This window comes from Monodon monoceros, unplaced genomic scaffold, assembly GCF_005190385.1.
Source record: "Monodon monoceros isolate NGI ecotype Baffin Bay Population unplaced genomic scaffold, NGI_Narwhal_1 Super_Scaffold_3, whole genome shotgun sequence".
Classification (NCBI taxonomy): domain Eukaryota; kingdom Metazoa; phylum Chordata; class Mammalia; order Artiodactyla; family Monodontidae; genus Monodon; species Monodon monoceros.
This window is the reverse complement of record NW_021703780.1, coordinates 41,150,792-41,176,863: the sequence shown is the minus strand read 5'-3', so window position 1 is coordinate 41,176,863 and position 26,072 is coordinate 41,150,792. Positions and strand designations below refer to the sequence as shown.

At 42.0% G+C, this 26,072-nt stretch overlaps 1 protein-coding gene across 3 annotated transcripts in view; it reads right to left on the bottom strand.

Moving 5' to 3' along the window:
• LRRC1 (leucine rich repeat containing 1) overlaps positions 1-26,072 on the bottom strand; it is a 126,638-nt gene that overhangs the window by 25,782 nt on the left and 74,784 nt on the right. For all 3 annotated transcript variants that reach the window (XM_029243428.1, XM_029243431.1, XM_029243429.1), the window contains 4 exons: positions 25,074-25,163; positions 2,878-2,934; positions 2,519-2,582; positions 2,056-2,130 (listed from right to left, as the gene is read on the bottom strand). In XM_029243428.1, coding sequence (XP_029099261.1) covers positions 2,056-2,130; positions 2,519-2,582; positions 2,878-2,934; positions 25,074-25,163 — 286 coding nt within the window. The remainder of the gene's footprint in view (positions 1-2,055; positions 2,131-2,518; positions 2,583-2,877; positions 2,935-25,073; positions 25,164-26,072) is intronic.

The following is a 26,072-nucleotide window of genomic DNA, read 5'->3' as shown; positions in this document are numbered from 1 at the left end:
CCATTCAAGAGAGGTCGTGCCCTTCCGCTCTCCAAGGGCACAGTTTCTCTCTGATAACCGCCTCCACTGTTCCGTGCCATTGCCAGTCTGTTACGTTCCCACTCTCAGTACCCTCCCACCCGGACTTGTCTGGGCATCCTCTGCCCACGTCTGTTCACAAACCACGCCTCCACCTTTCCCTCCAGGAAACATCGCTCCAGTCACGGAATCAGACCCGTCCTCGAACTCTAGTGGCTCCCTGATGGCTACATAAGCACAAACTCCTCAACCGGCATTGAACTGGGCCTGGTCGATTCTTCCAAGTTTATCTCCCACCTAACATACATCCTGTGAGCCTCACCCCTGCATTTTCTGCCTGTAGGAAATCAGACTACACTTCTACTAATTTCATGCCAGGCCCCTGAGGTTCTTCCACTTTTTCATTCATTCCTTTTAACAATGGCTTTGTCTCCTTTACTTTCTGTCATCTGTGAAGACAGGAAAATAATTCTGATTATCTGGGACTGTCTGATATGTTTAGTCCTGGCTTAATAGAAGGTTATACAAGCGGGCAAATGAGATGTTGAAATAACCATTAATAACATGACCAGTGGCGTGTTCATTTCTTTGTGTTTGGGACATGGCATTTTGCACATAATTGTTTATGTACATCTGTCTACACATATACTCTCCCCCTGCGTGTCTAATAGCTGATATTTTCAAGTTTATTGAAGTATAGTTGATTTACAATGTTGTGTTTATTTCTGCTGTACAGCAAAGTGACGCAGTTATACATATATATATATATATATATATATATATTCTTTTTCATAGTCTTTTCCATTCTGGTTTATCACAGGGTATTGAATACAGTTCCCTGTGCTCTACAGTAGGACCTTGTTTATCCATCCTATACAGCTGATGTTTTATTACTTTCTTAATAACTTCCTGGCATCTTCCCCCCATCCTTCGACTCTTAAGTAACTAGAATCCTCTCAATCAAGATTTCTCATAATTTCCTAGAGAAATCTGAGTGTTAATCAAACCCTTGCCCACACCAGTTACTGTTCTGTCCTATCCTTTTCCCAAATGCAGCCAAGAGCTCAGAAATACACTCAAATTAGCTCCTTAGTTGCATTAGTCGTGGGTGATGTCAATGGTAATTCCAGCTATAACTACAACAATTAGAATTTTACTTAAGTGCTTTTTTCTAGTGTTAGGCTTCCCTGCACCGAAACACATTTCCCACCCGAAGTGCACGGTCCCATCACGACAGGTTCACACAGCCCAGCAGACAGCTTCTGAATTACTGTAAAATACACACACCTAGACCATCATGAAATATATTCTGACTTCAAACCCTGGCTGTAAGAGACAGCAAAGAGTAAAATTCAGTAATAGCTGGAGAAAAACAAAGTAAGGGGGAAAATGCCCTTGTGTTGTTGTTAGTTCAAGTTTCTCTTTCAACTGACCAGAAAGTGGGTCCTGCTTGCTGGGACCCACAGGTGACCACGACGTACTCAGAAGCCCACACGAGACTCCATTTCATTCCGAACATGGTTCTCACACTTGGTAACAGCAGGAAAAACATGAAGAGCGTGTGACATTCCAGCTAAACCATAGCAACACTTGGAAAAAATATGAAATAAAAGCTTTTTGCATTGCTTTTACATCAACTATTACGGGGCAAACTGGGGCCAACTTATCCCAAAGCACTTGGCACATCACAAACAGTGGCAGAAACTTCTACCATCTCAATCTGGCATCCTGGTAACTTCCAAATTTGCTGGGCTTCAAGCAGGCAAGCCAAGCATAAAGCAAGGATGAAATAAAATGTAGACTTCACACACTAAAGGATATATTTATTATCTTTAGAAACGGTGGGTTGAGGCTTTCAGTTTTTCTACAGCAATGCAGCACGATGAATGCTCAATATATTTTTCCAAATCTGCTTTTTCAACCAATGTTTTGGTTTTCAAGATCCCTCCTACAGAAAATCTTATGTAGAGGCAGGAGACACATGAAGGTGGTGGTGGTTTTACATTTTGGGGGAGACAGTGTGAAATTACCACTCACCTGAGGTAATTCTGACAGTTGATTTCCATCCAACCAGAGATCCTTTAGATGTAAGAGAGCGCCAATCGATTCTGGCTAAAACAAAAAGCAATGTTATGGTAACAAAGCTCCAATTTCAAGCCTTCCGTTAAGAAAGAACCCTAATTCAACAGTTAGTAATGGGGTACTGTAGAGGTCGTTTGTTGGTACTTCTCCAATATCAGCCCCCCTTCCTAAAAGTAGCCCCAATGCTCCCCAAGAATGCCAGCTGTTTCCACTGATACCCATCATCTCTAGCCGTGACCCTCCACCCCTGAATCATAATTCTTAACCTGTGTGAACTGAAGCACATTCTCTAATGCTGCCAAGCTGTATCCGTGGAAACACTGGCTTACAAGCATCCCTACAGATCTCCCCCAAAATACAGATCTCCCCCAAAATAAGGACAAGGTGAAATTCAAATCTCTCTTCAGTACAGACTTACCAAATTATATATTTCATTGTTTCCTAAATCAAGTTCTTCTAGTCTCCGTAGCTGGGTTAGAGAGCTATTAAAAAAAAAAACAAAAAAACAAAGGGAGGGAGCTCTTAGGACTTAGAAATGCTGAGCAGTATGGCATTCCTCACTTGGACTAGTTTCCCAAAATAAGATTCATCTGGATTTTATGGTCATAATTATTGCACAGGAAGGACTATTGAGAGAAGGCTGGCATCTCTCAAATTTTCCAAAAGACACAGAATTTCTTTTTGACAAGATACTGTAGTACTTTTTTTTTTTTTTTTTTAATGCTTCAAGAAGTTCATTCAGTACATAACCCCCTCTCCTTTTCCCCAGAGACTCACTCAGGGAGATACGTAAGAAGATTCTCTCTCAGTTCCAGTGAAGCCAGGTTATAAAGACTAGAAATGAACAGAAGGAAAAAGTATAAGGAAAGTTCCTGAGATTCTTCCTACTCCACCCCCCACAAAGTACACACTCCACAAGGAGCAACTCTTAATAAGACCCTGTACGTCACTTCCCAGGGGAAAACATCTCTGACCACCCCCACCCCCACTGAAAACAGCATCATCTCCACTTCCCAAGTTTTAATATTAAAATAAAAAGAGCAGGGTCATCACAGTAAGGCACCCTCATGCCTATACTTTGTACAGTTGATATGTGAAAATAACTCTCTGGCCCTTGAAAGACAACCACTCCCAGGACCGAGATAGCAGCCGAATATGTGCTTCTAGGCTTTAGAATGTCGAAAATGTGCTGTTGCCATAAAAACAGGAAAGCCTTTAATCTCACGGAGCTCTTCTTACAAAAATCAGTGAGAAACCATGCCCGTTTGAAAGCAGTGGGCATACCGGTCCAGAAAGTCCACATGCTTTACTTAAGACCACAAGTTTACAGGGCAAGGGAGCACTGAGATGCAGGAGGACTCAAGTAATAACATACTCCACGTTGTGCCCACGATGCGAGACCGTGGTCAATAAGCAGTGGCTGTGGTAATGTTGCTTTTATTCTTTTCTTTTTTTTTTTGCGGTACGCGGGCCTCTCACTCTTGTGGCCTGTCCCGTTGCGGAGCACAGGCTTCGGACACGCAGGCTCAGCGGCCATGGCTCACGGGCCCAGCCGCTCCACGGCATGTGGGATCCTCCAGGACCGGGGCACGAACCCGCGTCCCCTGCATCGGCAGGCGGACTCTCAACCACTGCGCCACCAGGGAAGCCCGCTTTTATTCTTAATAAACCCCGAATGGCACTCTTTTCAGCAGATTCTCCTGCCTCTCAGCTGTAATCCATGTCTACTAGGAACACGGTGCAAGGAGACAGATGTTCTCCCCAGATGCCGACGATCTGGGTGGCAGTGGCAATTCTGAATCAGCAGACACCACACGTCCAAGTACGTCAGCACTGGCACAACGTACTGATTCAGTAGATCATCGGTTGCTCTATTTCTCCAGCAGGCACTGTGCTAAGCTCTAACCAACAGAGAACTCCAGCTTTTGCTAATGTCACCAGAGTAACGACAAGATTTGGAAGGCATTTACGTGTGAGCGCACAGAACACGGGGAGTCAGACATCATCCCAACACTCTCATCTGTCTTAATCCTCTGTACTCCTTCCAACATCAAAGCCAGAATCGCGGGCACTGACAAAGCCGGTTTCATAATATCAGAAAATGTCAATTTGATTTTCAGGAACAATACATATACACACGTAAAGCCCAGGGGCTTGAAAGCGTATTTGAACTATACTAGGAAATGCACAGATACTGTATCTCCTCCTCTAATTTTAGAGAACTAAAACTAATTTTAGAAATTTAGAAACTGAGTAACGGTTTTCACAATTAAAGCAAGAGCAAACAAATACAACTCTTTATAACATACTTTTTTTAAAAGAAAAAGTCAATATCCCTGCTAATAAGTAATTGTGGATTTAATATCAATTTGTCTCTCCCCAAAATGCACCCAGGTGGGAGTCGCAGCTACCCAGTTCTACTGCCTCGGGGCCAAGCCTTTACGTAGAAGAAATAGAACATGGGAGGGAGAGGGTGCAGTGTCTGCCCCCAAAAGCAACCTGTAGATAAGGGGGAGACAGGGCGTTAACTCACTGTAAAAGTAAAAACTTAAAAACAAAGGGCTTTGTTTCCAATGTTAAATGCTCCTGGAACCGCTATAGCCAGTTTTATGGGGAAGGTGATCATCATTTGGCTGTTTTCACATTTCTATTTTCAAAACCACTGATAGAATTGTCATTTTATCTGTTTAATGGTCATTACTTTCATGCCTCTTTTGACCCGCTAAAGACATCCACTAATGAAAGGAGGGGAAACGTCCTTCTTTGCTTCAAAATCTTTACTCCCTGGGCAGCATCAAAAGCATCTTGCAAAGGAGCAGTGTCACCCAGGCCCTGCTACTGAGTGTTGCACCAAGGTCTGCAGCCCTGGTCTGAGGCCTCCTGCCAGAAACAGAACAGAGCTGGGACCCGCCCGCCACCTGGGACGCCACCTGGGGCAGGAGACGCTGGGTGAGGCGCCTTACCTGGGTCATCTCTGGACCAGGAACAACCAGCACATTGTCAATACCACTGGGATGACACCATTAGGAAAGTGAGGTCCATCAGACAGCGGCAAAGCCACAATTCAAATCTGGTGAAAGCCAAGACTCTGCCCTCGCCCTGGGGAACACCATTCTCTGGAACTCTCTCTTTATACTTTACATTTTAAAAACACCTGTCAGGGACTTCCCTGGTGGTCCAGTGGCTAAGACTCCACGCTCCCAATGCAGGGGGCCCGGGTTCGATCCCTGGTCAGGAAACTAGATCCCACATGCCGCAACTAAGAGTTCACATGCCGTAACTAAAGATCCCGCACACCACAACGAAGATCCTGCATGCTGATCACACGTGCCACAACTAGGACCTGGTGCAGCCGAATAAATAAATAAATAAATATTAAAAATAAAATAAAATAAAATAAAAACACTTGTCAATTTGGGGCAAATACAGAAATCTTACCTCCTCAACCACACCAAGGACATTGGGGTTTTTGTTGATTTATGTCACTTTAAAAATATGATAACACATTTTGAAATTATCTCTAAATTTTGTCTTAAGGGGAAAAGGCACAGGCCACAGTTACTGAAAGCAAATCATTCTTGAGTGAAAATGCTGCAAAAACACCAACAGGCTTGTGAATATACAGAACTTATAATAACAACATCACCTATCGTGCTAACACCCAAATATAACACCCTGTTACGTAAGAAGGTTCTGACTATAAAACCTCTTAGTTTCTATCATTTGGGGATAGTAGGGAAATGTGGATGCATGGGTGTTAGTTACAGTGACAACAAAAAATATCCTATTTTTGTAACCTTTCAAAACTCAAAAATTAATTTAAAATAAAGTGTATAAAATAATATCCTTTCTGGGGTGATGCTTCCCCGTTATCTTAAACTATTTAAACTGAAGAAACTGGGATATTATAATCAGACTCAAGGGACCCACTGATGAAAGGTCATCTAAAAAGAGTCTGAGAGGAACGAGGGCCATCCCTCACAACTACTTGGATTTGCTTGGCTGAAGTGCTTCACCACAGCACCTCAATTCCCCTAAAATGAATACAATCATATCTATTGCAGTAAATAGGGCATGATATATATTCCCTTCAAGTTAACAGAGCCAGTTTGGTACCTTGCTTCCTTGAGATAGCCCAGTGCCCAAGCTCAATCAGGGGCCTCACAAATACGTGTGCCCCAAGTCAGGGTATCTGAAAAGATTGCTACAAGATGCTATCAACCACAGGAGTCATCCTCTCTGCCCAAAACCTCCTCCAAGGACAGGCCTACAGATGGGGAGCGGCTGGCACTGGCCAATTTTTAAGGATACATCACCCATAATTGGTGACTCGAGGAACAACAATGAATAAAAAGCAAAGACAGTGGTTTGACTACAGACGCCCACCTCCCACGTAACCCCAAACCTCAGAGTGTAAGCTGGACTGTTCGTTCTCAGTTCGATCATTAACTGATTCTCGAATGAAACCATGGGTTTGGTTCTCATCAGTAACTTGCCCTGGACAGTCCCAGACCAAACACAGAATCCTACCAGCCCCTCCAGAGCGTGGTTCTCCAGGCCGTTCTAGGAAGAACCGACATAAAACATGGTCTGCTTGAACGCACGTTTAGACCAGAGACATTAAGACTAAAATGAATGGACGAATGATCTCCCCTCCTGGCTTTTCCAAACACGGCATCTTCAATCAAGACTTCAGGATGGGAAGACGCTGGGGAGGTCGTGAAGGAAGAGCTGGCTGCTGCCAAGAAGGTCCTGCTACAGCTACTGAGTTTACCGCTACCTAACCTGAAGTTGGGACTGGTCTGAAGGTGGCAGGTGCCATCTGTGCCTTTTCAGCGGTTCCCTTATGAGACTGGAGACCTCAGCCGGCCCTGAACACGGGTCCACAGCTTCCACTACTCAGGCCTCCGATAGTGTATGGAATATAAAGATGGAACTCCCATTGTAATCTGTAGCACTTAAAAAATGGATACTGGCCTATTCTACTAAGAAGATGTCTTATGGAATTTAAAAAAGTGATTTAAGTGCATGACTAGAAGACTTTCTCCTGAAGATCTTCTTCCAGAAGATATTTTTTGAGACAGGCAATATACCTGCAACTTCCATGTGGAAGACAGGCTCTTGGTGCTCCAGCCAGGCGTCAGGGCTGAGCCTCTGTAGTGGGAGAGCCAAGTTCAGGACACTGGCCCACAAGAGACCTCCCAGCTCCACGTAATATCAAACAGCAAAAATCTCCCAGAGATCTCCATCTCAACGCCAAGACCCAGCTCCAATCAAAGACCAGCAAGCTCCAGTGCTGGACACCCTATGCCAAACAACTAGCAACACAGGAACACAACCCCACCCATTAGCAGAGAGGCTGCCTAAAATCATAATAAGGCCACAGACACCCCAAAACACACCACCAGACGTGGACCTGCCCACCAGAAAGACAAGATCCAGCCTCATCCACCAGAACACAGGCACTAGTCCCCTCCACCAGGAAGCCTACACAATCCACTGCACCAGCCTTAGCCACTGGGGGCAGACACCAAAAACAACGGGAACTACGAACCTGCAGCCGGCGAAAAGGAGACCCCAAAAACAGTAGGTTAAGCAAAATGAGAAGACAGAGAAACACACAGCAGATGAAGGAGCAAGGTAAAAACTGACCAGACCAAACAAATGAAGAGGAAATAGGCAGTCTACCTGAAAAAGAATTCAGAATAATGATAGGAGAGAAGATCCAAAATCTTGGAAATAGAATGGAGAAAATATAAGAAACTTTAACAAGGACCTAGAAGAACTAAAGAGCAAACAAACAGTGAGGAACAACACAATAAATGAAATTAAAAATTCTCTAGAAGGGATCAATAGCAGAATAACTGAGGAAGAATAACAGATAAGTGACCTGGAAGATAAAATAGTGGAAATAACTACTGCAGAGCCGAATAAAGAAAAAAAAAAAAATGAAAAGAATTGAGGACAGTCTCAGAGACCTCTGAGACAACATTAAACACACCAATATTCGAATTATAGGTGTCCCAGAAGAAGAACAGAAAAAGAAAGGAACTGAGAAAATACCTGAAGAGATTATAGTTGCAAACTTCCCTAATACGGGAAAGGAAATAGTTAATCAAGTCCAGGAAGCACAGAGAGTCCCATACAGGATAAATCCAAGGAGAAACACATATTCATCAAGACACATATTAATCAAACTATCAAAAATTAAATACAAAGACCAAATATTAAAAGCAGCAAGGGAAAAACAACAAATAACATACAAGGGAATCCCCATAAGGTTAACAGCTGCTCTTTCAGCAGACATTCTCCAAGCCAGAAGGGACTGGCAGGACATATTTAAAGTGATGAAGGGGAAAAACCTACAACCAAGATTACTCTACCCAGCAGGATCTCATTCAGATTTGACAGAGAAATTAAAACCTTTACAGACACGCAAGAGCTAAGACAACTCAGCACTACCACACCAGCTTTACAACAAATGTTAAAGGAACTTCTCTAGGCAGGAAACACAAGAGAAGGAAAAGACCTACAATAACAAACCCAAAACAATTAAGAAAATGGTAATAGGAACATACATATCGATAATTACCTTAAATGTAAATGGACTAAATGCTCCAACCAAAAGACATAGGCTGAATGGATACAAAAAAAAAGACTGGGGGCTTCCCTGGTGGCACAGTGGTTGAGAGTCTGCCTGCCGATGCAGGGGACACGGGTTCGAGCCCTGGTCCAGGAAGATCCCACATGCCGCAGAGCGGCTGGGTCCGTGAGCCATGGCCGCTGAGCCTGTGTGTCCGGAGCCTGTGCTCCGCGACGGGAGAGGCCACAACAGCAAGAGGCCCGCGTATCGCAAAAAAAAAAAAAAAAAAAAGACCAGTATATATGCTGTCTACAAGAGACCCACTTCAGACCAAGGGACACATACACACTGAAAGTGAGGGGATGGAAAAAGATATTCCATACAAATGGAAATCAAAAGAAAGCTGGAGTAGCAATTTTCGTATCAGAAAAAATAGACTTTAAAACAAAGACTATTACAAGAGACAAAGAAGGACACCACGTAATGATCAAGGGATCAATCCAAGAAGAAGATATAACAATTGTAAATATTTATGCACCCCACATAGGAGCACCTCAATACATAAGGAAAATACTAACAGCCATAAAAGGGGAAATGGACAGTAACACAATCATAGTAGGGGACTTTAACACCCCACTTTCACCAATGGACAGATCATCCAAAATGAAAATAAATAAGGAAACACAAGCTTTAAATGATACATTAAACAAGATGGACTTAATTGATATTTATTGGACATTCCATTGAAAAACAACAGAATACACATTACTCTCAAGGGCTCATGGAACATTCTCCAGGATAGACCATGATGTGGTCTTGATGTGGGTCACACATCAAGCCTTTGTAAATTTAAGAAAATTGAAATCGTATCAAGTATCTTTCCCGACCACAACGCTATGAGACTAGATATCAATAATAGGAAAAAACCTGTAAAAAATACAAACACATGGAGGCTAAACAATACGCTACTCAATAACCAAGAGATCACTGAAGAAATCAAAGTGGAAATCAAAAAATACCTACAAACAAATGACAATGAAAACATGACGACCCAAAACCTATGGGATGCAGCAAAAGCAGTTCTAAGAGGGAAGTTTATAGCAATACAATCCTACCTTAAGAAACAAGAAACATCTCAAATAAACAACCTATCCTTACACCTAAAGCAATTACAGAAAGTAGAACAAAAAAATCCCAAAGTCAGCAGAAGGAAAGAAATCATAAAGATCAGATCCGAAATAAATGAAAAAGAAATGAAGGAAACTACAGCAAAGATCAATAAAAGTAAAAGCTGGTTCTTTGAGAAGATAAACAAAATTGATAAACCATTAGCCAGACTCATCAAGAAAAAAAGGGAGAAGACTCAAGTCAATCGAATTAGAAATGAAAAAGGAGAAGTAACAACTGACACTGCAGAAATACAAAGGATCATGAGAGATTACTACAAGCAACTCTATGCCAATAAAATGGACAACCTGGAAGAAATGGAAAACTTCTTAGAAATGCACAACCTCCCAAGACTGAACCAGAAAGAAACAGAAAATATGAACAGACAAATCACAAGCACTGATTGAAACTGTGATTAAAGATCTTCCAACAAACAAAAGCCCAGGACCAGACGGCTTCACAGGCAAATTCTATCAAACATTTAGAGAAGAGCTAACACCCATCCTTCTCAAACTCTTCCAAAACATGGCAGAGGGAGGAACACTCCCAAACTCATTCTATGAGGCCACCATCACCCTGATACCAAAACCAGACAAAGATGTCACTAAGAAAGAAAACTACAGGCCAATACCACTGATGAATATATGAATATAGACGCAAAAATTCTCAACAAAATACTGGCAAACAGAATCCAACAGCACATTAAAAGGATCATACACAATGATCAAGTGGGGTTTATCCCAGGAATGCAAGGATTCTTCAATATATGCATATCAATCAATGTGATATACCATATTAACAAACTGAAGGAGAAAAACCATAGGATCATCTCAATAGATGCAGAAAAAGCTATCGACAAAATTCAACACCCATTTATGATAAAAAAGACTCTCCAGAATGTAGGCATAGAGGGAACTTACCTCAATATAATAAAGGCCATATATGACAAATCCACAGCCAACATCATCATCAATGGTGAAAAGCTGAAACCATTTCCACTAAGATCAGGAACAACATAAGGGTGCCCACTTTCACCACTATTATTCAACATAGTTCTGGAATTTTTAGCCACAGCAATCAGAGAAGAAAAAGAAATAAAAGGAATTCAAATTGGAAAAGAAGAAGTAAAGCTGTCCCTGTTTGCAGATGACATGATACTGTACATAGAGAATCCTAAAGATGATACCAGGAAACTACTAGAGCTAATCAATGAATTTGGTAAAGTAGCAGGATACAAAATTAAGGCACAGAAATCTCTTGCATTCCTATACATTAATGATGAAAAATCTGAAAGTGAAATTAAGAAAACACTCCCATTTACCACTGCTACAAAAAGAATAAAATATCTAGGAATAAACCTACCTAAGGAGACAAAAGGCCTGTATGCAGAAAATTATAAGACACTGATGAAAGAAATTAAAGATGATACAAACAGATGGAGAGATATACCATGTTCTTGGATTGAAAGAATCAACATTGTGAAAATGACTCTACTACCCAAAGCAATCTACAGATTCAATGCAATCCCTACCCAACTACCACTGGCATTTTTCACAGAACTAGGACAAAAAAATCTCACAATTTGTATGGAAACACAAAAGACCCCGAATAGCAAAAGCAATCTGGAGAAGGAAAATCAGAGCTGGAGGAATAAAGCTCCCTGACTTCAGACTATACAACAAAGCTGCCGTAATCAAGACAGTACGGTACTGGCACAAAGAAAACGAAATATAGATCAATGGAACAGGATAGAAAGCCCAGAGATAAACCCACGCACATATGGTCACCTTATCTTTGATAAAGGAGGCAAGAATATACAATGGAGAAAAGACAGCCTCTTCAATAAGTGGTGCTGGGAAAACTGGACAGCTACACGTAAAAGAATGAAATTAGAACACTCCCTAACAACATACACAAAAATAAACTCAAAATGGATTAAAGACCTAAATGTAAGGCCAGACACTATCAAACTCTTAGAGGAAAACATAGGCAGAACATTCTATGACATAAATCACAGCAAGATCCTTTTTTTTTTTTTTTTTTTTTGCAGTACGCGGGCCTCTCACTGCTGTGGCCTCTCCCGTTGCAGAGCACAGCTCCGGACGCGCAGGCTCAGCGGCCATGGCTCATGGGCCCAGCTGCTCCGCGGCACATGGGATCATCCCGGACCGGGGCACGAACCCGCGTCCCCTGCATTGGCAGGCGGACTCCCAACCACTGCACCTCCAGGGAAGCCCCAGCAAGATCCTTTTTGACCCACCTCCTAGAAAAATCGAAATAAAAACAAAAATAAACAAGTGGGACCTAATGAAACTTAAAAGCTTTTGCACAGCAAAGGAAACCATAAACAAGACCAAAAGACAACCCTCAGAATGGGATAAAATATTTGCAAATGAAGCAACTGACAAAGGATTAATCTCCAAAATTTACAAGCAGCTCATGCAGCTCAATATCAAAAAAACAAACAACCCAATCCAAAAAATGGGCTGAAGACCTAAATAGACATTTCTCCAAAGAAGAGATTGCCAACAGACACATGAAAGAATGTTCAACATCATTAATCATTAGAGAAATGCAAATCAAAACTACAATGAGATATCATCTCACACCAGTCAGAATGGCCATCATCAAAAAATCTACAAACAATAAATGCTGGAGAGGGTGTGGAGAAAAGGGAACCCTCTTGCACTGTTGGTGGGAATGTAAATTGATACAGCCACTATGGAGAACAGTATGGAGGTTCCTTAGTAAACTAAAAATAGAACTACCATACGACCCAGCAATCCCACTACTGGGCATATACCCCTGAGAAAACCATAATTCAAAAAGAGTCATGCACCACAATGTTCATTGCAGCTCTGTTTACAATAGCCGGGACATGGAAGCAATCTAAGTGTCCATCAACAGATGAATGTATAAAGAAGATGTGGCACATATATACAATGGAATATTACTCAGCCATAAAAGGAAACGAAATTGAGTTATTTGTAGTGAGGTGGATGGACCTAGAGTCTGTCATACAGAGTGAAGTCAGTCAGAAAGAGAAAAACAAATACTGTATGCTAACACATATATACGGAATCTAAGAAAAAAAAATGGTCATGAAGAACCTAGGGGCAAGACAGGAATAAAGATGCAGAACTACTAAAGAATGGACTTGAGTATATGGGGAAGGGGAAGGGGAAGCTGGGACAAAGTGAGAGAGTGGCATGGACATATATACACTACCAAATGTAAAATAGATAGCTAGTGGGAAGCAGCCACATAGCACAGGGAGATGAGCTCGGTGCTTTGTGACCTCCTGGAGGGGTGGGATAGGGAGGGTGGGAGGGAGGGAGACGCAAGAGGGACGAGATATGGGGATATATGTATATGTATAACTGATTCACTTCCTTATATAGCAGAAAGTAACACACCATTGTAAAGCAATTATACTCCAATAAAGATGTTAGGAAAAAAAGATTTCAGGATGGAGCCGTCCCCATCAAGGCAACCTGGTCAATTCCACTCCAGCATCTCTGCATATCTTTCAGCAGTACCGAGTAAAGGACACGCCGCTGAGAAGTGATGCATTTGGGGGACCTGAATGCAATTCTGTCTACTTCAGAGGCCAGGCTCTTAACCACAGGCCAAGAGAAACTCCGCGTGCATTTACCAGCTGCCTCAGTCAACACGTGGTGTTACAGAGATGAAAGAAAGCGTCCGGTACTTCTAATACTTTTACATATGTGACCAAAGATTAGACACTGAGATGCAAATTGAGAATGACTGGTCTTTAATCCTCCGACTTCTAATAATGATATCAGCAGATTACTATACAACAGATACTGGTGCAAGCGCTTTCCAAGAATTAACTTTTATGGATGAGAAAATGGAGGCACAGAGAGGGGACCCGAACAAGGTCTTCCACAGCTGGGAAGGGGCAGAGCCAAGATTCACCAGGGAATCTGCGTTTTTAATCACCATCTTAACCCTTGAGTTTGTGAAGTCAACTTTGTGAATAGGTAATACATGAGCCTACATGTATGTAAAATAAAGTACTCAGTAATAAGTTTCCCCCTACTTCTGTCTTTCACCTATCTGGTTTCCTACCACCTAGACCCTCTCACTAGAGATAACCCTTTTTGTTAGATATTTATGTGTTCACCCAGAGTTGCCTTTTATGCAGAGACAAACAGGTATGAATATACAGGCTTAACTCCTTTCTTTCACACGAAAGGTAGCATCCTATACAGAGCAGATATTTGTCTCCTTTCTTATCTGTACACCCCAGTATTTTTTTAATTGCATAGTATCTCTCTATCTATGTAGACCTTAATTTTTTTAACCACTCCCCCAGTAACAGATATTTTACCCTTCAATTTTAATTTCTGGCAAATTAAATTTCTACGTGATACCATCAGGAGGACCTCATCCTCCTCCTACAGAAACCACTATCTTCTATCCTCCCTTCACTCCCGCCGTTTTTACCACCAAATGGGGCTTAAAAAAAGAAAAGAAAGACAAACACCTAACCTAAGCTCCTGCAGAAAGAGTGTGCACAGAAGGCTTTCTTTCCAGAACACTGATCTTAATGTTCTACACGGTCCCTGAGAGCAGGCACAAGAGTTATACTCTTCTGTAAGCCAGAATGTAGGCCAACTATATTTTTAGGATTCTATTTCAGGGACTGGATGAGGGGTTACTTTAAAAAAATTTACATCTGTTCTCCACTATATTTCAAAAATTCCTTTCTAAACCACTTGGATTTTTTTTTCCATTTCGGTGGCCAACATCATTAAGAAAGTAAAGAATAAAATAAATTAAGGTGCCCCGAGCAAACAAATGGCAGTACAGTATTAAACCATTAAAATATAAAATCTGTAAACATTTACGGCAATAACATTTGACTGGAATGGGGGAGAAGCACACATTCACAGTGTTTCTGCTTTTTTAATACCAGATTCGTATTTAAGAAATCTCTAGTTACAAACTTCCTTATGGTGGCTTTGCTCTAGAAATTTTTCTAAAAATTGTTCATTTTGTCTTTGGAACAACAAATATTTTACAGAAATTTCTGGGCCTCAAAAAAAAAAAAAAAAAACAAGACCATTAAATACAGTAACAGTTTTCAAAAAGATTGGTTCCTCTCAGGCAGCACGTGCTAACAGGTCACCATTCCCAAGGGCAGCAGACACAAAATCACAACCACACACTTGACTTCAATCTGCCAGAGAACCCAGGGCTTATCTGCTTCTTCCACTTCTATTAGCATATGGTGACAATCAAATCTTTATTGATAATAACCATTTAGTGACTGACCACTGGGTTTTGGGCACCATGCCAGTCCATTGCTTATATTTCTTCTTCTTAAAGAATGCTCTTTTTCCAGGAGAAAATTTAATTAAACAGAGTAGAGATGTCTAGACATATTGAGGTTAACTTAACTTTTTTTGTTTTTTCCTGATGGCACCAGTTTCTTTAATGGCAAAGGATATGGAATCTCATGGAGCCAGATACACAAAGTCAAGACACAGCAGCTCCCGATGGAGGCAGAGCCTCCCCAGATTCTCAAAATCCTCCACAAGTTCCCGATGGGGCTTCTATATCCTCCCTACCCCGCCCCCACCCCTCCACAACACCTGGACCTTTTGGAGGCTCTGGCTGTGCAGACCTGCTGATCAACAGGTGCCAGTAACTGAGACAAAACGACTTCAGCACATTGCCTGTAAGCCTACCTCAGGGAGGAGTGTCTGTAAGAATAAACCTAGGTCCATTTCCCAGGTATAGCATCATCCCTCGGCAGCACCAGGCTCAAGTTTGCCTAACATCCATTCTTTTTATTTTTTTCACTGAGATACATTTCACATACTACAATATCCACCTTTACAATGTGTATTATTCAGTGGTTTTCAGTATATTCATAAGGCTGTACAAACATCACCACTACCTAATTCCAGAAAATTTCCATCATCCAAAAAGAAACTTCAGACCCATCAGAAGCCATTCCTTATCCGCACCCTGTTCCCCTCACCCTGGCCCACCCCACCCCTGCCCCTGGCAACCACTAATTTAATTTCTGTCTCTACGGATTTACCTATACTGGACATTTCATATAAATGGAATCGTACAACGTGTGGCCTTTTCTGTCTGACTTCCTTACTTAACGTGTTTTCTAGGTTTATCCACATTGTAGCATGTGTCAGTACCTCACTACTTTTTTTTTTGTTTTTTTTTTGCGGTATGCGGGCCTCTCACTGCTGTGGCCTCTCCTGCTGCGGAGCACAGGCTCCGGACATGCAGGCCCAGTGGCCATGGCTCACGGGCCCAGCCACTCGGCGGCATGTGGGATCTTCCCAGACCAGGGCACGAACCCGTGTTCCCCGCATTGGCAGGCAGACTCTCAACCACTGCGCCACCAGGGAAGCCCCCTCACTACTTTTTATGGCTGAATAATATTTCATTACATAGACAGAAGAACATTTTGTTTATCAGTTCATCACTGATGAAAATTTGAGTTGTTTCTGCCTTTTGGCTATTATGAATGATGCTGCTATGAACATCTACGCACACGTTTTTTATAGACATATGTTTTCTTTTTTTTTAATATAAATTAATTTATTTATTTTTGGCTGCACTGGGTCTTTGTTGCTGCACTCGGGCTTTCTTTAGTTGCGTCGAGTGGGGTCTACTCTTTGTTGCGGTGTGCGGGCTTCTCAATGCAGTAGCTTCTCTTGCTGTGGAGCACGGGCTCTAGGCGTGCGGGTTTCAGTAGTTGTGGCACATGGGCTCCAGTAGTTGTGGCACACAGGCTCAGTAGTTGTGGCACACGGGCTTAGTTGCTCTGCGGCATGTGGGATCTTCCCGGACCAGGGCTCGAACCCGTGTCCACTGCGTTGGGGACATATGTTTTCCCCATATGAAAACATATGTTTCATATGTTTTCAATTATCTTGGGTAAACATAACAAGGAGTGGAACTGCTGGGTCATATAGTAACTATGTTGAACTTTCTGAGGAAGGACCTGCTCCCTCAGATGAGGGGCTGCATCTTTTTTATTGAAGTATAGTTGATTTATAAGATTGTGTTAGTTTCAGGTGTACAGCAAAATGATTCAGTTATATATATATATACACTTTTTTCAGATTCTTTTCTATTATAAGTTATTACAAGATACTGAATATAGTTCCCTGGGCTATACAGTAGGTCCTTGTTGTTTATCTATTTTATATATAGTAGTGCGTGTCTGTTAATCCCAATCCCCTAATTTATCCCTCACCACCTTTCCCCTTTGGTAACCATAAGTTTGTTTTCTATGCCTGCAAGAGTGTTTCTGTTTTCTAAATAAGTTCATTCGTATTATTTTTTAGATTCCACATATAAGTGATATCATATATTTGTCTTTCTCTGTCTAGCTTACTTCACTTAGTATGATAATCTCTAGGTCCATCCATGTTGCTATAAATGGCATTATTTCATTCTTTTTTATGGCTGAGTAATATCCCATTGTATATATATACCCCATCTTCTTTATCCATTTATGTGTCGATGGACATTTAGGTTACTTCCATGTCTTGGCTATTGTATTAAATAGTGCTGCTATGAACACTGGGGTGCATGTATCTTTTCGAATTAAGAGTTTTCTCCAGATTCATACCCAGGAGTGGGACAGCTGGATCATACAGTAAACCTTTTTTTAGTTTTTTAAGGAGCCTCCATACTGTTTTCCATAGTAGTGGCTCCACCAATTTACATTCCCTAAGCTGCATCATTTAAAATTCCCACCAATAATGTATGAGGGTTTCAATTTTTCCACCAACATTCATTCATCTTTTTGATGACAGTCATCTAATGGGTGTGAAGTGGTGTATCATTGTGGTTTTGATTTGCATCTATCTGATGACTAATGATGTTGACCATCTTTACATGTGCTTATTGGCCATCTGTATATCTTCTTTGGACAAATTATTCAAATTCTTTGCCTCTTTTTAACTGGGTTATTTATCTTTTTAGTGTTGAGTGGTAAGAGTTCTTTATGTATTCTAGATATATGATTTGCAAATATTTTCTCCCACTTGTAAGTTGTCTTTTCACTTTGTTGATAGTATTCTTTGATGCAAGAAAGCCTTTGATTTTGATGAAATCCAATTTACCCATGTTTTCTTTTGTTGTTCAGACTTTTCATGTCATATCTAAGAAGCCACTGACTAATCCAATGTCACAAAGATTTACCCCTATGTTTTCCTCTCAAAGATTTAACTCTTACATTTAGGTCTCTGCTCTATTTAGAGTTAATTTTTGTATGTGGTGTGAGGTAGGGGTGTGACTTCATTCTTTTGCATGCTGATGGATATTTAGTTGTCCCAACAGCATGTGTTGAAAAGACTATTTGTCCTCAGGCTTCCCTGGTGGCGCAAGTGGTTGAGAGTCCACCTGCCGATGCAGGGGACACAGGTTCGTGCCCCGGCCCGGGAAGATCCCACATGCCGTGGAGTGGCTGGGCGCGTAAGCCATGGCCGCTGAGCCTGCGCGTCCGGAGCCTGTGCTCTGCGACGGGTGAGGCCACAACAGTGAGAGGCCCGCGTACCACACACACACACACAAAAAAACTATTTGTCCTCATTGAATTGTTTTGGCACTCTTGTCAAAATTGGTTAACCATAAATGCAAGGGTTTATTTCTGAATTTCCAATTCTATTCCATTGATCTGTATGTCTGTTCTTATGCCAGTACCACATAGTCTTGATTGCTGTAGCTTTGCAGTTAAGTTTTGAAATCTGGAAGCATGACTCCTCCAACTTTGCTCTTCTTCTTTAAGGCTGCTTTGGCTATCCTGAGTCTCTCATATTTCCATATGAATTTTAGGATCAACTCATCAATTCCTACAGAAAAGCCAGCTAGGATTTTGATGGGGATTGAGTTGATCTGTAGATTAATTTGGGGAGTACTGTTATCTTAACAATATTAAGTCTTCTAATCCATAAACACAGGATGTCTTCCCATTTATTTAGGTCATTTTTAACTTCTTTGAACAATGTTTTGTAGTTTGCAGTGCACATGTCTTACATTTCTTCTGTTAAATTTATTCCTAAGTATTCTATTCATTTTGGTGCTTTATAAGTGGAATTGTTTTCTTAATTTCATCCTGGATTGTTCAGTGCTATTATATAGAAATACAACTGATTTTTGTACATTCATCTTGTATCCTATAACCTTGCTGAACTCATTTATTAGCTCTAATAGTTTCCTGTGGATTCCTTAGGATTCTCTATATACAGTATCATGTCTGTCTGCAGGCTACCTCACTTTTGATAAGCAAAAAAATGCAGTTTGTGATTTACTTGAGTAGAAATTGATACAACTGGTCTCAAGAAAACTATTTTCACTATCAACAAGCTCTTTTGAGAGAAAAATTCATTCACACTTCGTACCAACGTTTGAAAACTCTTTAAAGCAAAATTATCCTTTCGGGCTTGACCGGTAGAATCTTCCAGGTGTGTTTAGCGATAGTAAAAAGTCATTGTCACTTGGCACTGTTTTCAAGGGCCTATCTGAAAAATCCGTTCTATTCGGACAGTTTTCTTAAAGCCCATCCCGGACTTGGAACTCTACTCTCGAAGGTCCTATGAAGGTCTCCCTCCTCCTCCACCGCTGCCCTTCTGTGCTAAGTGTCACCTTCGATGATAAAGTCCTTTACTTAACTTTACCCCAACTTTTTCTAAGAGGGATTTAAAGAGGTCTTTAAAAAGTGCAAATATGTAAAAAGTTTCATGAATGAGAAAATGAGGGCCGGGCAAGGGAGGAGGAAACTAGTGTGCTCAGTGGGCACCTGCAGCAAAGGAAATGCAGCTTTTTCCAGGGAGAAACCAAGTTCAAACCCCCGCTCTACCACCCACCAGCGACACACACACACACACACACACACCCACACACACACACGGGCAGATTACTTACCCCCATTTTACAGACAAAGCTAATGAAACTAGGGATGGTTCATGCTAACCTGTGAGTAGGGTGCTGTAACAGGACAGGTGTGCCCATCAGAGCACCGCCCCGCCTCCCCCCACCCACTGTGCATGCCACGCAGCACCTCTGCTCCCAGGTCTCCAGGTCCTTTCATCCCATGGAAACTAACACAGCTGCTCTCGCTGATCGTGGGAACCAGCTCTGAGCTTTCTGGCAACAAAAGCAGAAAGGGAAATGTGATAAATGTCAGAACTGTTATTAAAAGGAAGACGCTTACAGTTCTCCCGGTGAGGCATTTTTCCCCCTAAAAATAAATATTTTAAAAATCTCTCCCTAGTGGCTCCTTATATGGGGGAAATTAAGCAATATTAATGGATAATAATTATTCTTCAGTAGAAGATTTCAGGGCAATGGAAGCAGGTTCTTTTCATAGTTGTTTCTTTATGTCAATCTTTTATAGAACCTATGTAGCACTTAGCCCAAAAAGTGACCGTGGAGGAACAGGTTAACGAGGTCCCAACACAAAGCGTCTGGAACCTAACTGGATCATCTACGATGTCAGCTTGGAAACCAGCAGCATGCAGGAGGTAACACTGTGCACCTCGTCCCACGAACTTGTTCAGTGTGTCAGAGCCATGGCAGGGTCAGTAGAGACACAAAGAGCGTCTCAGACCCAGAGCCCCATGGCTACAGGAGACAAGGTGGCCTGGGTGCACACGCTAACAGACACACACACACACACACACACACACACACACAATCAAACACTGAACTAGCCTTCTGTGCGCAGACAAAGCACTCAAGGGCTGATTGTGTGCGTGATGTGGGGGGAGGGGAGGGGCGGTCGGGGAATCTGAGTCTGGGATCTATTTCACCTCTTCCAATCACTGGAGAAGGTTTCATGAAAGAGGCAGAATTTCAACCATTAGGTGGGGAAAAACCTCAGCCAGTTTGTAAAGAGAGGAGGCAGGTAAAGAATTTTGAAGTTCACTTTCATAAAAGGCTTTGAAGCTCTCTGCTTGGTTTGAGCAGAGCTCAGCGGGATCTATAACCCAGTGAAAACTCCCCAATGCAGGCTGCTACAATAAACAAGCACCACCAAGCATCTGAAACAGGGGTCTCCAAACTTCAAGTGAAACACATATACAGCAGACTTTTTAAATGAAAATATTATATGTAACACCGATACAAAAAAAACAAAAAAAAACTTTAAAGCTAATAGCAGAGCTGTGCTGGTGCAAACAGGGACCAGCAGAGACCACGAACCAGGGCACTGGTCCACACTCTCCACAACTCCCGGCAGACGCTTCCCAGGAACACCTAGGGGCCCAACAAGGCAGAGTTTGAGAACCACTGGTCTCTGGCTTAAGGGACTCCCAAACAGTCTGCTCTAGAGTGGTGGTCCCCACACGTTTAAGAGTAAACCTTCATAATCCTTCTATTTATTTAAAAAAATATATATAGACGCACTATGTGCCATTATATTGTACACATTATAAAATATCTAAAATCAAAAAAATTTAAGTAGAAGATAAAACAAAAGAAAAAATATTTTTAAATATTTTACTAAAGATACAAAAATCTTTCTGGCTCTCATTAGTGAAAGCAATGAGACTGAAAATACTGTATTATGTAGTAAATCTTTTGTTTTACATTTGGGAACAAAACTGATTCTAAGTGATTTGTTTTGATACTTGTTTAATGGCTGTAACAGGTGAAAAAGACACCTCGCAAAGTTACACTGATCCAAGAACTGCGTTATCAGCTGCTCTTATTAAACCACCCTAGGAGCAATTTTTTCAAATTTCTTCTGATTATGGAAAGGTCTTTGCTGAAATTCAGCTGATAAATTCCCATCTTCCCCAGCATCAAACACTTGCTCACAAAGACTAAATCAGAAGGTGTATTTTTCTATTGTTAACAAAGGGGTTTTAAAACACCCATTGAAGGTGAGTTCGTTTCCCGCTCTTTGTTAGGTATCACCTTTCCTTTGAAGGACCAAGGAATGTACTCACGGGCCATCACAGAAAAGAGTCAGCAAATTTGAGACACTTTTATTCTAGTGAAAGAAAAATGTGTGCTTTTGCACGAAGTAGCCCGTATAACTCTCTGTGGTTCAAAAGATTTTCCTGATCATTTCTCATCTTGCCACAAGTATTATAAAGATTCTACTACCTGAGAGACTTGCTTTATCGAGGTAACTGCACTGACGGTTACCTGGCACGTAGCCGCGCCCTGTAGGACATGAACCACCTGGGCGATGCTGGCTGCTGCTCATCACCAACAGCTGATGCTGCAGACTCCCAAGCACCCAAACATTGCACTCAGCAATTCCGACGGCAGCAAGCTACTGCTCACTGAGGCAAACTCACGGGACCTCTGCACGCCCGTCGAGGACAGTGCATCTTTGCAAAGCGGTGACAAATGCCCAGGACGTTGAAAAGGAAATGCCGTGGTATTTTGAGAAGCTGGGCAGGTGCCCATCGGGTAACCCACCTCCCAGAGCACAGATCTGGGGATGTTTAAGAAGGAAATACAAATATTCAGTCTTTCAATGTGTACTATTACTTTTTCGAACAGCTGCTAGGTTGTTAGGACAAAAATGCTTATCAAGTTGTTTGGACCTGACTACTTAAAAAATGGACTGTTAGGTGTCACTAGGGGAATGAGGAGAAAGTCGCTGAGCCCCTCAGGGCCGCGGGAGGTGGCTGTCCTACGGTGATGGGGGTGGAGTGGGGGAAAAGCAGGCCTGGGGCCAGGAGCGCCGGACTCCAGCTCCAACTCTGCCATCAACGCCCGAATGCTCTTCAAACTGCCGTCAGCGAATCACACGGGATGGAAGAGGGTACCCTCAGCTCCGAGGCCCTGCAAGGCTGCCTGTCCTAAAGGCTGGGCTCTCTCCTCCAGGCGGGACACGCCCACCCGATCCTGGAGAAACCCACAGTTCTCCCAGTTAAGGCCACGTGCCGTGCCAGGTGCCGAAAGGAGACACCGAGATCCCATCGTCAACTGAGGCTCAAAAGGCCAATGCTGAGGTAGCTGCCCCATCTGACCAAACAGGCAGGGTTAATTTATGCCCAAACCTCCACTTCAGAATCCACAGAGACAGCAGTGAGTATCCGTCATGCAAGTGGCCATTCGATGTCATTTTCGTATTTTTTGTAATACCCGATCTTTGTGCCTTGTTTACGATACCATACTGTCTCTGAGAAGTATTCTGGTTACTAAATATTTGGTTAAATGCTCCAGAGCAACCATGTGGGAATCTTCGGGAAACTGAAGAGTCCCTCCCAAGAGGAAAGTTGGTAAGTGTCAAATAACGATTTGTTTAAAGTACAGTATGCTTATGCAAACAGGAGATCTCCTGGACAGTCACCAACTCAGCCGTTTCAAGTGCCTTTTCAGCACCGTCCAGGGCACAAGAGGGGTCCAGTCTTCCCCAGGGAGGAGTCTGCTCTCCGTTTCTTTCTACTAAGTGAGAACGGACACATAAACCCTAAGTCCAACAGGAAGAAACCATGGAGTCTCTTGCTACGGTAACAAAACCAGGAATAGGAAACTTCCCGTTTCCCATTAATTTTCACCAGCTGACCTAATAAAAATCAGTTGATTCACTCCTCTAACCAATATTCTTACTTTCTGGGTGATTATTCACCACACGGTTCAAGTTCAAAGTGGCATTTTATTTTGGAAACAAGCGGTATATATGAGGCTGTAATAATAACACAAGCTGATTAAATCTAAACTTGAAACAAAACAAAAAACTGCCCTTATTACTGATCAAAAAAGCAGATACACAAGAAACGCTGAACGTTGACAAAAACAAACATAGATATTAACAGAAAAGTGGCATAAAGGCTATCGTAAATTATCCTGAAAGGATTGTTAAGTAACATTTTCCATAAAAACAATGCAGTAGGGAGTGAGAGGGAACTCTGGTTTAATAAGAACATATTTTCTCTCAGCATGAAACCTGTTTAAAAAGACATGAATGAGGGGATGGAAGGGGCAGCCATCAGGCCAGTGGGAGGCCGGGGAGAGTGGAGGAGGGTCTCAAGGGAATTAGATTCCAGAGACCCCCCCGAGGGGCAGGAGGAGGGCAGCAGCAGTATTTCAGTGGCTATTATATTAATTAGAAACGTATGAAACTTGACACAGCAAGAGTGCAGTGCATGAAATCCATGGCAAAACACTGTTAATTTCCTCCACAACGGGTACCATGAACTCAGGGACCCTCTTGTCTCTGTCCCTTCCTGAGAGCTAAGGGGCACAGTTCTTAATCAGCACATGTGCTGGCCCAGTGTCCAAGCATCAGCGTGAACCTCAGAGGAACAGAGACCTGCAGACGGAAACAGGGCAGCCAGCCGTCCTCCTCCTGCAAGGAGGGGACGCAGGGGGCTTCAGACGTCTGGCAAGAGAACCTTTGCAGAACAGACCCAGATACACTGCAGTTCCCCAAAAGGCGAGCTTCTGTTTTATCTTAGAACTTAGGCAGGACGGGTAAGGACGAGAGAAATCCTTTATTGACGGCAGGACACACCGGTCCACCAGTGTCGGCTGGCCACGGTGGGCTTTTAAGTGGTCAAGCATGAGCCACCAGACTGCTTTAAGCCAATGTCTGTCCTGAAGGGATGGAGAAGACGAGCAGACCTACTAAGATAATTCCATCAATCAGTTCATCTGTGGGAATGTGCAAAAGAACACTGATTCACCAGCATACAGTTTCTCCACAGGATTTTATTTCTCGACATGGCTGTCCTCCCCGACCTCCGAGCCAGCATCGTGGACACGTGCCCGTCCCAGCCCACCTCCCCCCACCACGCACACACACACACCACGCCTGCTCTCCAGACACACCACCCTAACTCCCCGTTCCCAGGTCCACGGCACACAAACGCTGTCAGAGCTGCTGTTTAGGGCACACGCCCTATGTTTTCAATGAAATTACTAGGAGTAGTCGTTTCTGACAGTATTTAATAACCACCTATATAACACATGCTACTTCGCTTCAATTAACTACTCTGGAATCCATCGGTTTAGAGAAAACTTCAAAACAGATTAGGTTTTTCACTAGTAACAAGTAGCAGCATCCTTTTTAACCATTAAAATTTAGGGGCAACTGGATGCAAAAACGCAGAGGCTTTCTTGAGGGAGATATTGAAGACTGGCTAAACGGCTTTCTGAGGAGAAAAACAAGACCTGTAAAAGCGAAGGAAGTGGAGTTGATGATATAAACGCCCTTTCACCCTGTATACGCAAACTTCACGTAAAAACTTACTTGCCAATATTTTCAGGCAGAGACTGCAGTGAGATGTCATTTACAGAAAGACATGTCAAATTCTGCAATTCGGGAAAGCTTTCTGGCAATCTAAAACAAAAAAAAAATGTTGTTATAGTTGAAAAAGAGAAGTGCATATATGGTGCATACTAAAATAAATATAAAGACTTCTTCTGTATGCTGACTGAAATAACCTCCTAAAATTACTTTATGTATGGCACATTTGTCTTGTCTTTCTATTTATAAGGAAAAAAGTAAGGACTTGGTCTACCTAGCAGTACAGGGGTATGATAAATACTTGCTGACAGGGTGATCCAGAAATAATTAGAGACGAAAGATATTCAAGCTGTAAGAATAAAGGAGAAACAATGTTGTGAGCCTACCGAGTGTATGGCTATGAAAGAAAATGATACATAGTTCCTGAAGCTGAAAGTGCCTAAGAGTGAAAATACTTTATTGATTAACAGAAAATAGAAATTTTAGTCCACAATATTATAATAAAACACAAGGCAGTTGCTTGATTTTTTTTTCTTCCTGTAGCTTATAATACCCAGAGCAAAGCTATGGATTACTTACAATTGATCAGCTGACAGCCAATTGCTACTTTCTTAATATTTTTCTTCTGATTTGATTTAATATGCCAATCATGTGAGATGATTATATGTTTCACAACGTTCTACACAAAGAGAAATTCTGTATACTTCCCTTAGACTACTGAAGAGCAAGGATTCAAAATAAAAGTATTATTTAAATACCTGCAAAGAAAGTTTACTTTCAATATTTCTATGGTTACTAGTATTTGGAGAGGAAAAATCACAAACTGCAAAAAAAATCTCATTGCATCTAAAATGCTTATACATAAATCTGCTAAGATGGAGAAAAGAACACATAACTATTTTTTTGCAGGGGGTGGTGAGGACTTCTTGCCTTAGTGATAGTCTCTAGATTAGAATCTTTCATTTCTTTCCTCTTTCTAGGTTCCTTTTTTTTTTTTTTTTT